This window comes from Hylobates moloch, unplaced genomic scaffold (genome assembly GCF_009828535.3).
Source record: "Hylobates moloch isolate HMO894 unplaced genomic scaffold, HMol_V3 SCAFFOLD_1, whole genome shotgun sequence".
In the NCBI taxonomy this organism is placed as follows: domain Eukaryota; kingdom Metazoa; phylum Chordata; class Mammalia; order Primates; family Hylobatidae; genus Hylobates; species Hylobates moloch.
The window spans coordinates 150,672,058-150,687,544 of NW_026652276.1; the positions used below are offsets into that span (position 1 = coordinate 150,672,058).

At 34.6% G+C, this 15,487-nt stretch overlaps 1 protein-coding gene across 5 annotated transcripts in view; it reads right to left on the reverse strand.

Moving 5' to 3' along the window:
• The window catches only part of HDAC9 (histone deacetylase 9), a 945,763-nt gene that overhangs the window by 530,504 nt on the left and 399,772 nt on the right, over positions 1–15,487 (reverse strand). For all 5 annotated transcript variants that reach the window (XM_032759782.2, XM_032759765.2, XM_032759867.1 and 2 more), the window contains one exon: positions 3,929–3,991. In XM_032759782.2, the coding sequence (XP_032615673.1) occupies positions 3,929–3,991 (63 nt within the window). The remainder of the gene's footprint in view (positions 1–3,928; positions 3,992–15,487) is intronic.

A 15,487-nucleotide genomic window follows, 5' to 3' on the forward strand; every position in this document is an offset into this window, starting at 1 on the left:
AGAATATTTTTTGAATTCAGAATTTGGATTAATTTCAGTCTTCTAAGGGGTTTTATTGGAATTTTCTTACTTAACGGACATAACAATAATTATGCCTCCTGTGTCATCCTTAGAAATATGAAATACTCATTCTTGTCTCCATTCTCAATGAGCCCATTTATAATTATATTTCTGATTGATACCTATCATCTATCTCAATTGATAGCAGACTTGCAAGTGAAGATAACCTGAGTTAGAGAATGGCAAAACAGTAATTATGGGGAATACCAGAAGTGATTCTTGACATGACAGGAACATTTCACAGACTTACATTTTCATAATTAGATTCTGCTTTTCAAGTAGACATAAGTGACGTGACTACTGAATCTAAAATGTTCCCTTCCCCTCAACACCATACACTAAGGAACAAAAGGATTCAAAAAAGGGTGAAGATATATAAAAGAATTTCAGGATTTTGATTTAAATGTTTTTCTTTTATACCCTAAAATAAGAATAGATGGCCAAAATATGAGCTTTCCTTATTGTAAATATATCTTACATTACTTCTGTACAAACTCTAGGAAATTCCTTCATAATAATTGTTCCAATATTGTCTGGACAGCTCTGCTGCCCAACGTGTTAAGCAACATGCTTGGCAACAGGAGAACACCCCTAATCCTGCCAGCTCCTGCAGAGTGACCTGAGTCAATATTTGTACATGCTTCACTTTCTGCCACAGTTATCACTTACCCTGGCCCATACAAGCCACAAAAGTAGGGATGTACTTGACAAAATGTGTCACTCATACTGAATTCTAAGATTTAATATTATAGAACTTTAAACTAAAATATATTAGTACAATATTATAGAACCTGGTTCTACCAAACATGTTTAGCCTGGCCGAGTCAATATCAAAAAAAAAAAAAAAAAAAAACCATAAAAAACACTTGTATTCCAATAGTATATAAAGAGCTGTGTACAAAAACCATCAATATTAGTGCATAATATCCAATATAACTAGAACAACAAATGGGAACTCTAAAGCAGTTGCTAAAGAAATTACACAACAGAACCAATGTTTTAAAAATAATCTCAAGAAATCTGCCATTGGGGTTCACTGTTCAATCACATACTGTGCAACTTCTTTGCCTTTATTACATAATGAGACATTTCAGAGAACACACACACACACACACATACACACCCTACTCTTACCTATAGTGATAATCTGCATAGGAAAGATCTTAACTCTTATCAAACCAAGGTAACAAAATAAATAGTTGATTTATAAGATAACTAAGGCAAATTGATTATCAAAACAAACAATCATTTCCCCCATGTGACCTACAATGTAACTCATGTGGCTTGTTCAGCAAGATAGAACATGGCATTGAAAACCAAGATCCTAGGTTCATTTTACTAAAAACAACAATTATAATAGTGAGTATACGTTTTAAAGACATATTGATACATTTGAACCTCACAAGAATGCTAAGAGGCAAGCAGGAGGACATCATTATTCTTCAGTTTGAAGATAAGTAAAAAATCAGTACACAATCGGCCAGCACTGGAGCTCATGCTAGAATACAGAGTGTCTGACTCCTAGAACAGTGCTCTCTCCACTCCTCTGCACTGCTGCCAGGCATCCTATCTCTCTTTCAAATCCAAAGACTCTGCTTCTAAGCCTATGAATCACATCCAGACCACTGGTCCAAAAGGGAGCTGAACAAGATTTGTAGCTAAATTAAGACAAACATACCCCTAATTTAGCAGTTAACTCAAAGGACAAACCCTACTGATAGTGGTTCACCAGCATCACCATCCATTCCCTAGCCCTACAGCAGGGAATCTCAGTTTGCTGAAGGTTAAGGTGGGGAGATTTTAAAAACCTCAATCCCCAGGCTGTTCCCCATACCAATTAAATCAGGCATTCTGGGAGTGGAATCTAGGTATCATATTTTGTAAAGTGCTTCTGGTGAGTCCAACTTTGAGAGCCAGTGCCTCACAGGAAGTATACAATAAAGACTAGGTGAATTAAATTTAAGAACATATATGAAATATATGGCATGGTAGGAAGGCTGCAATTGTTTTTATGCTTCAAATTTTAAAAATAAATAGAACTTAGTGATTATGTATTTATACTAGACAGGTTTTGGGAGTTGATGTTAACCTACATCACCTTTCATTTAATAGCTAGCTGGTGCTTCAATGTTGCTTCTTGTAGAACTGGCAAAAGCATGGACAGCCTGAAGCACTTCCCTGTCTGAAAATCTTGTTGCTTTCTACACAAACCATTAAATGCTAGGAAAATGACAATCTCTACTGAAATGGGTGTAAAGTTGTATGTGATTATCAAAGATGTAGAGAAAAAAGCAAAGCTTGCAAACACCTGTAGCCAGCCTTAGCTTCAGCAGACACTTGCTACTTGGAAGGCATGTATGTTTCTACCATATGAAAAAAATATCAAATTTGTAACACAGAAGTGAGGACTAAAAGGATAAAGCATAGTGCTGAAAAGATTTCTAAAATAGTTATTTTCAAAGGGTTCATCCAAATTTTTAAAAATAAAATGCTAAGTTAAATGACCAGTCCCATTAGAGACATACCTGTTAAACCCTCCTGGAGCCCTTGTCAGCTTTGCAGCTATAAGAATAAACTGTACTGAAATTCTGGTAGGTTTGTTTTTGTTAAGCAGGCACTATTCATTAACATAATTCCTGTCACTTAAATGTATAAATACCAAATTATGCAAAATTGATATTTTATTCTGATTCCATGAAAAGATTGGGTCAACAGAAGGATCTTAAAATTATCATAACTAACCAAGGTTTAAAGAAAACTAGCTTTAAACATAGATCCCCATATGGGAAGGTGTATTAACACCAAAACAGACATCATGCCAACCTGTGGAATATTTCTTTCACACCTAGCTCTACAAAGTAAACACTGCTTTATGTGGCATTCTTATCATGGAAATCTAGGCGGTGATCTATAATTACGATTAAGCCCACATGGGAAGTGGGATCTAAGTGAGAACTTTAAGCCAATTTTAGGTTGAAACATTCAGAAGAGGACAGAAACAAAGAGTTCCCAAAGCTTTAGGAAATAGCCATAGGAAATAAATATGAAAGGCAATAATTGCACGTAAGTGATACTGCCTGGAGAGTATGTTCATTTAGTAAGTATAAATTGACAAGGCTGACAAGCTCCATCTCCCACCAGCTCATCTCCTTGAGAAACTAGAAATTAGAATCTGTTCCTATTATCCTTTAAAATGCCGCACCTGCTTTTAACACATTTACATGTGTTTTATGCCATCACATCTGCCTGACAATGCTAGACTTCCCACATGTTTCTGAAGAAAATTAAAATAAGCATCTGCTAATAACAATTTTATTTCATCCTAAACAGTTTCATTTGGGGCTCATGAGGAAAAGCCACATAATGGAAAAAAGAAAACTGCCTTTATAACTCTGTAGCAAACACATTAGAAGGTAGGTCTATAAATAGATGTGCTTCTGTAGGCACAGAGTAAATATAAAATCGTCAGGCTAGTGGGGCTGCAATTTAAACTGACGCCCCAATATGAACTTACCTGATTTTTAAAGTCCTATTAGAATAGGCTTACAATCAGTACAGAGCTCCTTTTTCTAGTTGCATAGTAAAGGCAAAACACCCCCAACTACATTTTACTTATCTCAGTCTCATCTTTCATCAGAAGCAATAGTTTGCAATTTCATTCAGAAGCTGCTGTCCCTAAGCAGACTGAATATGCACAGAAACAGTAATGGAAGGGATCTAAGTTAAACCCTACAGACGCACCAAGAAAATAGCAACATCAACATGAAAAAGCAGCAATTTCCTTAAGAGAGGTGCTTTTCTTAGCTGCATTTCCCAAGCCAGCCCCCTTTCAAACCTAAAACGTCTCAGTTATGAAAGAGGATCTTACCTGAGCTGATCATACTGTGCATTCTTTGCTGAGCCAAGAGCTGCTCTCGTCCAGCCACCCCATCTGAGGAAAAACAGGAGTCACTCTCGTAAATTGTCTGCAGCATATTCCAGTCACTCTTTACTTCAGCTACATGAAACATTCATCACTGCTCAGTGCACCGGCCCCAGGAGCTACCCTCGCTGGTTCTCCCTCCTCCCTGAGGAGAAGCAGCAGAGGATCAACTTCGACAATGATTTCCTTTCTGCTCAAATGGGCATCCACTTTTAAAAAGACCTGGACACTTTTCCCATGTTACCAACCTGTGTGCAAAGCAGAAAGGACAGAGTGGATGCTATAGCTCTCTGGAGTTTAGGTTATCCCGGAAACTACAAGCAGGTGGGAAATAGGAACGTGCTTCGGGGTTATTTCTTTGTCAGAATACGTAGAAAATTATTAAGTCTACCCACGAGAAAAAGAAACCAATTAAACCTGGCTTAGAGTTCTTCAGGCTGCTAGGGTTTTGTTGCAAAAACCCTCAGTCCTGCAAGTGGCTCCAGCCGGTGCCCTTCTCCTATCTGTGTCTGTGCCTCTCTTCCCCCTTTCTCAGTCTCTCTCAGCTCAAGTTGGCTAAAGCGAGTGATAATCCATTTGCATATGAATCAACAACAGCATGGCCCACAGGCACAGAAATAGAACAATGGTCGGCCTGAGCCAAAAATAGGTCAAGCATGGCCGAGTGATTGGAGCCTGCATTAATGCATTTAAAAATACCCCAGCAAACCCAGCTGTCCAGCCTCTATCTTTCAAACCATAATTCTCTATTGCAGGGCCCTAAAAGCAATTAACTCTTTCCTTCCTCGAAGCTTGCTTTACACACTGTGTTTCCATACTGGCGATTTGCTTCCAAAGAAAGGAAGGCAAGAAAAAAATTAAGAATCATAATTCTAAGGGGGCAAATGCACATACATTTCATTTCATTTTATTTTTGTAGTATGTGTTTTTGGAAGAGAGAGGAGAGAAGTGCAGAGCTCTGTATTGGTTCTAAAATAATACTGGAAGCTTTTGCTCATAATGTGGTTTCTGCCTCACCCACGCACAGCAATCCTGGTGTTCTATTTTTGTTGCCTGTTTCTCAGGCTACACTGCAGTTGGCTGTAGCACTAGAAGCTTTTCTGCCTTCTAGTTTCAGGACTAACAGGAGATTTAGTAGAGGTAGTTTTGGAAAACAAGCACACCCCAGAATAAAATTTTTATGAAGGACAGGCTTGATTTTTTACTTGCTATTTATGCAAGACAATTGTCCATTTCACAAATCCTATTGTATCTTAGTACCACCTATGAATTTTATTGCACCCATCCAGTTAGTATTATATCTATAAACAAAACAAAACACAAAACACAAAACCGTGGCTTATATGTGAAAATTTCCCCTCAGCCTCTCAGGCTAAATTCAATTTACTTGCAAAAGGAAAAGAAAGTACTCTGATTTCTTATGGATACAGAATTTCTGAGCACATGCACCTGTTGATGGATAAATCATATGGTTAGTACTCAACTATGACTGCTCTGCGTTCAGCTATACATTGGTTGCCCGAAATATGGACCTCCTAACTTTTCTATAGAAATAGCATTTATGATAGTCAATAGATTACCAGACACATTGTGGCGTTCAGCTATACAGTACAGTAGATAGTATCAGAGTTTTATAGTCTCTGGTGCACATTTATATCAGTTCTATATAAGAGATAAATTTTACATTCCAAAGAGGGATCCTAGCATCTTGTCACTTCCAAGAGCAAACCCAAAAGTGATAATCTACTAGTCATGGAAGCTCTTTTCTCTTTTCTAAACTACATCAGCGAGGAAAATGTAATTCTAAGGCATCGGAAGCAACAGGGGAAAGAGAGGAAAAAGCAGATTATTTCAAAATTCCCAGAACAGTCCAATGGAAGAGGGAGCTTGGTCAACTCCAGAGTATGAAGTCAGAGGGGGCAAACAAGGGGACACAGAGTTTTGATGAAAGGGAAGAAATAAACATGTTAAATCATTCATCAAATAAGCCACTGCTGAATTCCTCTTCTTTCACAGATTAATTTCTACTGAATACTCCTTGAAAAATTGTATTTGGATATGTAAGTTACAATTTTTAAAAAATATATATTCCAAACTGCATTTGACTTAAGCTACACAACAAAATCTTATGTTCCTGTCAGTGGAAAAAACAAAAAACAAAAAACAACGATCTGATTCCATCTGATATTACAAATAAACTTTTGATTACAAAATTTATGTGTAAAATTCAAACGATAGAAACAGTGTGGACCTAATAATTTTCCTTAAGGATGATGTATTGAAGTAGTAACTATCATCACCTGGGAGGAAATTTAGAGATAGTCAATTGTAGTTTTCAAACTCTGCCTCATGACATAGGGTACCTGCAAGTTGCCTAAGTTTCCTCAAAAAAAGGTTCTCCGTGGAACCAGGGGAGTTCCGCTTTTACCTGTTTCCATTTGGAGATATAAGATTTCTTTTGAAGAACTTTTTTTTTATTCCACAAAACATTTATTTAAAGAACATTTTTTAAATTGAGGTATATTTGACAAATCAAGATTCTTTATATTTCAGGTGTACAATTTGATGATTTGATACACCTATAACTTGTGAAATAAATACCATAATCAAGCTACAAATCTATCATCTCAGCTAGTTACCACTTTTTTTGTGGTGAGATCAGAACAAGAACTTCTTATATTAAGAAAAACAATAATTGAAATTCACTCATGAGGAAACTAAGGAGGCTTGATTACAAAAGGACTCACTATTGGAGTCAGGCTTTAAAGACAGTAGCTTAAGGAAATACAGGTAATTAATAACTAACCATATTGGTCTAGCATTTATATTATCCAGTCTCACCATCTTGTCCCTTACCAAAATGATACAAATCATTATCTGAGATATTCCAAATAAAATTTAATATGATCTACTGATGAAAAATGGACCCACTGTCTGTTTCAGAGTGATTTTTAACAGAATACAAAAATTCATGATGAATATACAAAAGGGATAACAAAATCACCATATTGATATAATATGCCTATGCATCTTTTGTCTTTTTAAGTTTAAATTATACCTTCAAACCACAACTGATAAAAAAAAAGATCTCTCAGCTTTTATAATAAAAAATAAAAAACAGAATAAAACTCCAGAAGACTGAGTTAGTAATTATCCTAGTTCTTAAAGGTTCCAGGAAAGGGCATTCCACATAAAATACTGTAAATAATGTGTCTTCTTCATTTTGACCATTATTTAACATGAGGTTTATTTACGTTTCATCCCTGCATTCTTGCAGTATGTTTTTCCATTAGCCATCTTCTCTTTTATTTAACTCTTGATAATGAAAAAAATATTTGAGTGAAAAGACATTGGATACTTACAAAAAACCCCACTTGTTTCTCAGAAGAAAAATAAGTATCATCAAAACAACCATCAACTATATTGATTACTATATTTCCATTATTAAGAATGTTGAGTTAATTCTTCTCACATCATCTCAGTAATGTTAGTAAAGAAATGTGACTCAGTTTCTTTTGGGGTATTTATAAAACTACAGTTTACTAATTTGGGGGAAAAAGATATATGTTCTATTACAAGAACTATAACAAGCTAATACAAATGTCAGGCTAGGTAGGTGGGTAGTTTAAAAAGTTTCAGTATAATAAATTCAAATTCAATTAAATAAGCATTTATTGGAAACTAATCCAAGTATTATATTTTATATACATATAGGTCAAAGAAAAAGGTAAAAAAAGTAACAAGGGCCAAAAGTCTCAGGTTCTCAATTTAATAGTAAATGAAAGTGGGAATTAAATCCTAATGTAAAATGTTATTTCAAAGTTATCATAATCCCATTTCTTTTTATGCAGACATATAAGCAAAAAAAAGTATTAAAAAACCTGTATGGCACCAAAATATTTCCAGAAATATCCTCGGACCTCTAGCTCACAATGACCTTTTCTAAAATGGATTTGGATCACAATCCTGAAAGACACAATCCCACATGATATAATCCTGAATGTTGAAATCTGAAAAGATACAAAATCCCTAAGGTCTAAATCCCTTAGGTCTAAAATCTCTCATGTCTACAATCCTGAAAATGACAATCTCGAAATATTAAAATCTCAAATATGAAATCTTGAAAGCTGAATTCTGGGGAAGGGATTAGTTTTTGGTCGTATGCAGGATTATTGCATCATGTTAGTTGCATCATGTTAGGTGGCTGTTACAGTCTTTATTTGGAAATTAAGTATGGTTAAGGAGAGACTTATGGGAGCCAAGTTGACAAGGGGTGGACCTATGGATTCAATTTTAGATGTCACTGGATTAAATACTTAGAAACCTATTAAAGCATTTTTTGGGTGTGTCTGTGAGGGTGCTTCCAGATGACATTAGTGTGCGAGTTTGAGTGGATTAGGTGAAGAAGATCTGCCCTCAATGTTAGCAGGCACCATTCGATCTGCCGGGGACCCATACAGAACAAACACAGGAGGTGAACTGGTTTCTCTCTGAGAACTAGGGCAGGCTTCTCTTTGAATTCCTTGGACATCAGAAATTTGATTCCACGAGAAGTGCATTATCACAACGTTGACTTTACATATAAGCATTGTTTCTGAACCCAAACATGTCGAAATTTTTTCAATAAATGAAAGATTTTGTATGTCTGCATTTGTGAAAGAAAATTTATCAGGATCTCGGTTCTTTGGGTAACTACATGTGTGTTGGTGACCCACTGAATTTCTTGATCCATCTTGCCAAAAAGCTTCGCTTGTTCATCAGGAAATTTAAGATGACTACAGTTATATAAAGCTGGGTGCACACAATTATTAACCACAGTGATATGCATTTATACATTTCCATTTTTGACCAATTTCTTTATAAACACGGTTTGTCTGCATCATAACTGTTATACTGGTGTGACTGTTGCTAGTATACCTGAGTGTTTTTGCTTGTAAAAATACGTGCTATTATTTCTTATTTTATCATGTACAGCATATTGTTTTGTTGTTATTTTTCTCAAATAAACCCCCTTTTAAAATGTAAATAAATATAAAGAATTATTATTTTTTTCAGAATTATATTTTCATCTTTTGGGATTTCAACACTTGAGATTACGGAGTTCAAGTTGTATTTTTCTGGATTATAATAGGCTTTCTTCTAAAATCAATCTCAGTTGATAACTGGAAACAAGCAAGGGAGGTAATGTAACCCAATTTATTCTACCACAACGATATAACATCAGTTCATCTGTAATTAAGCAGAGACTTCACATGTATTAACAAACCCTATGATTCTGGAATCTAAATGAAGTAAGATTTAAAACTTAATTACCTCAAATACCGAATTTGTGCTCTACAATTGTAGTATGCTGCAAATTACTCACCAATAACTGGTGCTCCTCCAATCACTCACTCACTCACTCACTCACTCACTCACTCACTCACTCATTGATGTTTACGTCTTCTCCCAACCTCACATTCCTCAAACTATTGTTAAAGCAATAAAACTATATGTATTTGCCTGCAGTCAGTGAGCTTGATTCCCTTAGACCTCCAAGGAATGGGATGGAGGGGAAAGTACAGTGTCCTAATTTTTGTTCCAGCTGAAGACCTTATTTATCTGAATTTTCTATTTCTTAGAGGAACAGCATCAATTCCATGTGAACAAGGGATACTCAATTAACAAGTGATTTCTCCCCACTTAGAAAGCCTAATTAGATAACAAATGGTCTTCTGAGAAAATCTTCCTCATCTGAGGAAAGATTTTATAGCAGGTAAAGGGTCTGAGAAATCATGTTGGCATTGAAATTTCAGGGAGACTGTTACATTTGAAAGCAAAACAAATCATCAACAACAAAAACTTTAGAATCATTGGCCTTGCAGTGATTGAAAATAACTCTTCCCTTCAAATGGGATGTGTTGAGCCAAGATTTATTGTATTTTTAGAGGATTACAGAGGATCAAAATCACCTGGGAACTTGCTAGAAGTGCAATTTATTGGTTCCTACCCCAGAAGTACTAAGTCAGAATCTCTGGAAGGAATCTGTATTTTAACCAGCCCTCCAAGTAATTCTGATGCACAATAAAGTTTGAGAACCATAAGATGAGATCATCCTTTCAAAAGCAGGAATTATATAGCAAAAATATAAAAGAATAAAGTATCTTTTGGTGTGATTTCAAATTAGCCAACATTTTTAGAGAACAATTTTTAAAAATGAAAATAATTAGACTAGGTAAGGCTAGGTAAGAACAAGGCTATTAATACTCGGAGTATGAAAGACTAAGGTGGATTGTTAAGAAAGGGATCCTCTAGCTTGCGAATGAGAGCAGCATTGTACTCTAAAGATGATGGGCATGTGTGCACAGCTTTTCCCTGCTCAGCCATTTTGTTCCAGGTTCTATTTTTTTCTGAGTGTTTTCCAGTTGCACATCAGCCCCTCTCTGCAGCGCTCAAGGCAGCCAGCACAGGAGGAGAAATCAATATGGCCCTGTGCAGTCCTGTAATTAGAGATAAGTAAAACTTAATGGTCTTTTGATAGAATCAAGGGAAGTTTATTTTTTCTATGAAAGTGAGTTATTTCATATATTGAATATCAACTATTTCACAGCCACAGTGCAAGCCCTGAAGATATAAATGTATACAAGAATGACACAGGCTCTACTTTCATGGAATTTTCAGTTTTAGAAGCAATACAATCAAGGTGATTACTATACAGTTTGATAAGAAACTCTGTAACTAAATTTTCTTCAAATCTTCCCTAAATTTTAACTTATAAGCATGGATTCAAAATAATAAATTTCTCAGGATTGTTATAAGGATGATAGAGAATTATATAATACCTGGCAAATAGGTATTCAATAAATACTAGCTATTATTACTATAACTGGTTACTAAAAATATCCTTCTATGGACCTTTAATTCATGATTATTAAAATGTTGAAAAGCTGTTACTCATCTGTTTTTCTAAGAAACTGTATAAATTCTAAAGAAAGTTATATAATTGATTAAATGTTGAATTATTTACTCAGAGTTATAAAAAGTTTCATGCATCAACTTGAAAAAATAGCTCATTTTTCTTTCTGCTGTATCACCAGAGCTTAGCATAATGTCTGGCACATAGTATGTCACTCAATAAATATTTCTGCAATGAATAAATGATTCCTTCTTCAGATGAACCTATTAAGTTACTATTGATCTTGAGTAAGTCACTAATATACTATTCAACCTCTAATATTTCATTGTTATTCATTTTTTATAGTTTCTTATTAAAATATTAATTTAATAACAAAAATAAACCATAATTAAAAGCTAAGTGTATAACTGAATAAAGAATCTCATTGAAAGCAAGTGCAGTTTAATCGCACTTTCACTTTTTGCATTTCCTTTGCCTTGTTGTTGTCCCACAACATAGACCAACCAGTGAAAAAGACTTGGCATCAGACTGTAGCAGAAATGATCTCAGTGTGACCATCATTATCTAGTACAATTTGAATGAACAAAGTATTAAAATATCTTTCTTGTGAGGCATTTATAGCAGATATCAGCACCAATAAATTAATATAAAAATGTGTTTGTAACTCTGCTTTACAGTAATGAATCTAGCAACCTTGTAGTCATGACAGAGCTTCCAGAAAACTCTAGTTATGAGCTGCATTGGCTAATGTCTTCATGCTCTATCTTTAACTCATGAATTTCACTGAATACACCATTTGCACTCAAAATTCTAGAAGAAATATATTACAGCTTCAGACCCAACTTTGCCTCCCTTCAAAGGTCACTAGAGAAACTTATAACACAATTTTTATACTTTATATAAACAGTATTTCTGTGACCCTAAAACTAATGTTTCATATAAGATAACTAAACAACTTAATATCATTTTGCATTAGTATATGTACTACATATGCCTGAATGTATCAGTACACATCAACTAGAAATCCTTGCTTTTCCTCTAAGTGACACGTAATGGTTCATGCTGAATAATGAAGCACTATTTCTTTATTTAACAGTGTCTACTTTGAAATGCAAGTTAACACTGACTAACCCATCCTATGTTGACTAAGCCATGTACATACAAGGTGTTCACAGGATCAGAAACTTAATGGAAAGCTCTGTTTCAAGAAAACACTATTTTTAGCTACAGGGCTATGAAAATTAAAAAATTCTAGAAGTCCAGTTAAGGATTAGCATTCTGATCTTCACTACTTGGTATGAATCAAAAGTTTATTTTATTCCACAAAATAAGTCTCCTTCTTATGTAGCTGCACATTTAATATTTATCAACTTGGAAATTCTGAACACCAAAAATTCTGTCGTGTGTAGCATCTGAAATACATACTACATTTGAGAGCTGTGATAAGACTAAGTTACTACTTGCTAACATAATTGTAGCAGATACCAAAAGTCAACCCAGAGCTTTTTGCATTATTTCTTGCTACAAAAATCAAGTTGATAACGTGGTATACCACACCATGATCTATAACCAAGTTAAATCAAGAGGATTCTAGAAAGCTTGCCTCTGAAAATAGCAACAACTTTTGGTTAATGCTGCAATTCAATTCTGACTTCACAGTTCAATCCAGTTGGGTGTGAACTATTGAATTTAAGAAATAGCAAGTACCTAAAACATATTTTACTTATGTTTCGACAGATCAAGAGCATTTATAGCAACGGCATATAACTAAATACAAACATTTACAACTGGCCATATCACTAAGTTTATATCATACATCCTATGGTTATGGAATCTTCTCTATTTCAGGACTTCTCTTATTTCAGTGCCAAGGACAGAGGCAAACACATTCTAAGGCCACTCAAGTTTTGACAACCACCTGACCTAGGAGTTTAACCCCTAACTTTCTTTTGCAAACATCATGCAACAGACACAATTACTGGATATTACCCACACAAATTTTTCATTTTTCCATGTCTCTGAACATGATATTCTTGTATTCACTCTTTTTCATTTGGGAAATTCTTTTACATTTTACCAGTATATAATGTCCTTCTTTGTCCCTTATGATGTCTTTTGCCTCAAGACTACTACAACAGACTTTCTTTTTATTCACATTTGCCTGGTAGATATTTTTCTTTCCCTTTATTTTCAATCTTTCAATGCCTTTATTTTAGGCATCACTCTCTTTTATAAGCAGCCTACTTTTGTATTTTTTTTTCCTTATATCCAATATAACAGTCTCTGCATTTGGTGAGCTCACAGAAGGGAGATAGAAGCCCTTGCTGGTGCACCATATTCTCTGGAGCTAAAAGCAGTAAATCCTTTTCATCCCCCAAAACACTCTCCAAAGATGAGCTCCTTGGCAAAGCCACATGTTGGTTGAATAGATATATATGAATCTACAGAAATGTAGATAAAACATTTGATAATTATACACTTCCATTCATACTTATTTTCACAAATAAATGTCAGGCACACAATTTTGACCATCTTCTGCATTATCATTCCCCATTCCACCTACCACCCTTCCCCAAATCTAATGTTTTTTCTGGACAAAATTATAGCCATACGTAAGTTTCATATTATCAATATAAAACATGGATATTATAAATTATATTATGCTTTATTTTCCTATAATTAAACACAAGGAATTAGATATTCGAGAGTCCAGAGAATTTACTTAAAACATTTCCATTTCTATACTGAAACTATTTTTACTGAAAATAATTTTAACAATTGTTTCTATGCTCTTAAGGGTCTCCCTGGTTCTGTCTAATGGCCATACTGGCTTCTATTACAGTTTTTCTACAGAACACATTGATCAGACACTCTGAGAACATCAAAGCTCTAATAAAAAGAAGTTCCACCTTACATTCTCATCAAGTTGAAGGCTGTCTTTTCAGCTTTAAAGAGATCCTACATGGTCTAAGCCTTTTGAAGGAAGGGCCTTATGATCATATACTTTCTAGATCAGAGAGATATATTCTGGAAAATGTGGAAACTTTGGCTTCAGATATTAATTTAAATTTGATTCATGAGAATCATGGCATCTCTTTTATATGAAACAGAACTATATAACTGGTATAGTTTGCCCTCAAAATTCATATGTTGGAAACTTAATTCCCAATGCAACAGTGCTGAGAAGTGAGACCTTTAAGAGGTGATTAGGTCCTTCACGAATGGATTAATGTCATTATCATGAATGGGTTTGTTATAAAAGCAAATCTAGCCATCTCTTGCTTTCTCATGCTCTCTTGCCCTTCTGCCTTCCACCATGGGATGACAAAATAAGAAGGCCTCACAAGATGCCCTTACCATGCTCTTGGATTTCCCAGCCTCTGGAACTGTAAATAAATTTCTTTTCTTTATAAATTGCCCAGTCTGTGGTATTCTATTATAGCAACACAAAACAGACTAAGACAATAACATTTCAAATAATGTGGCTTATTGTATGGATAAGAGGCCTGGATTGAGACAGAATTTGATTTGAATTTTGTCTCTGCCACTTATTATGCAGGACTGTACAACTTGGATATGTTACTTAGCCTTTCTGAGTCACAATTCTCTCATGTTATAAATGGGGATATTAACATCTGCCTTTCAGTATAGCTTTAATATTTAGAAACGGTAAATATAAAGTTCCTAGCATTATGATAACATAATAGCACTCAATATACAGTAGTCGTTATGATTATAATATTAATACATAAATTAGAACTAAATGATTGAAGGACTACTTAAAATTCTGTATTCTGAACTAAGATAATTGAGTTCTGTATTGCTGAACTAACATCAGCTATAAACATTATAAAACAGAATATAAAAATCATTAGTCTGCTTTGTTTCTTAAAGAAAAAATAAATATATATAATAAATATACATAAATTAAATATGAAAAGTTAGAATGGAAATTTTCATCATATGAATATCACTCTCCAGGCTGCTAAACAAACCATTTATATTCAATGATTCAATGATTCCTAACTGCCAAATAAGATATGGAAATAATGAACAAGAAAGGTGGTGGAATATGCTGGGCTATTTGCTATATTCTTTTTATAAAGCCAAATCTGACATTTTAATATGAGAAGCGAAGCTTGATAACAACACTCACATGAAATACAGAGCCTTCATTAGGTACAATGAATTACGTCTGTGTTTGTCATTTAATTCGAACCTAGGAATATCTTCAGTAAACAATGTGTTCCCCCCAACTAATGTTTTCTCTCCAGATGGCAGGGACAGTCTATTTAAAAATCAATAAGCTAACATTAGTTATTTCACCTGAAGCTGTAACAATCTGTTTTTTGTAATGAAGCAGGGACTGTTGTCTTATTTTGGCTATGTCTGAAGGAAATTCTCAATGGTACTTGCTTATAAGCAGAAGGGACTCTTTGGAACCCAAGTTTAGTTATTTTAAATTCAAAACCCTAGTTGAAGTAAAATTTTTTACGTTTTCCTTTTTTTTTTTTTACAGGTGGGGTCTTCCTCTGTCATCCAGACTGCCATGCAATAGCACAATCATAGTTTACTAAAGCCTCAAACTCCTGGGCTCAAGCAATCTTCTC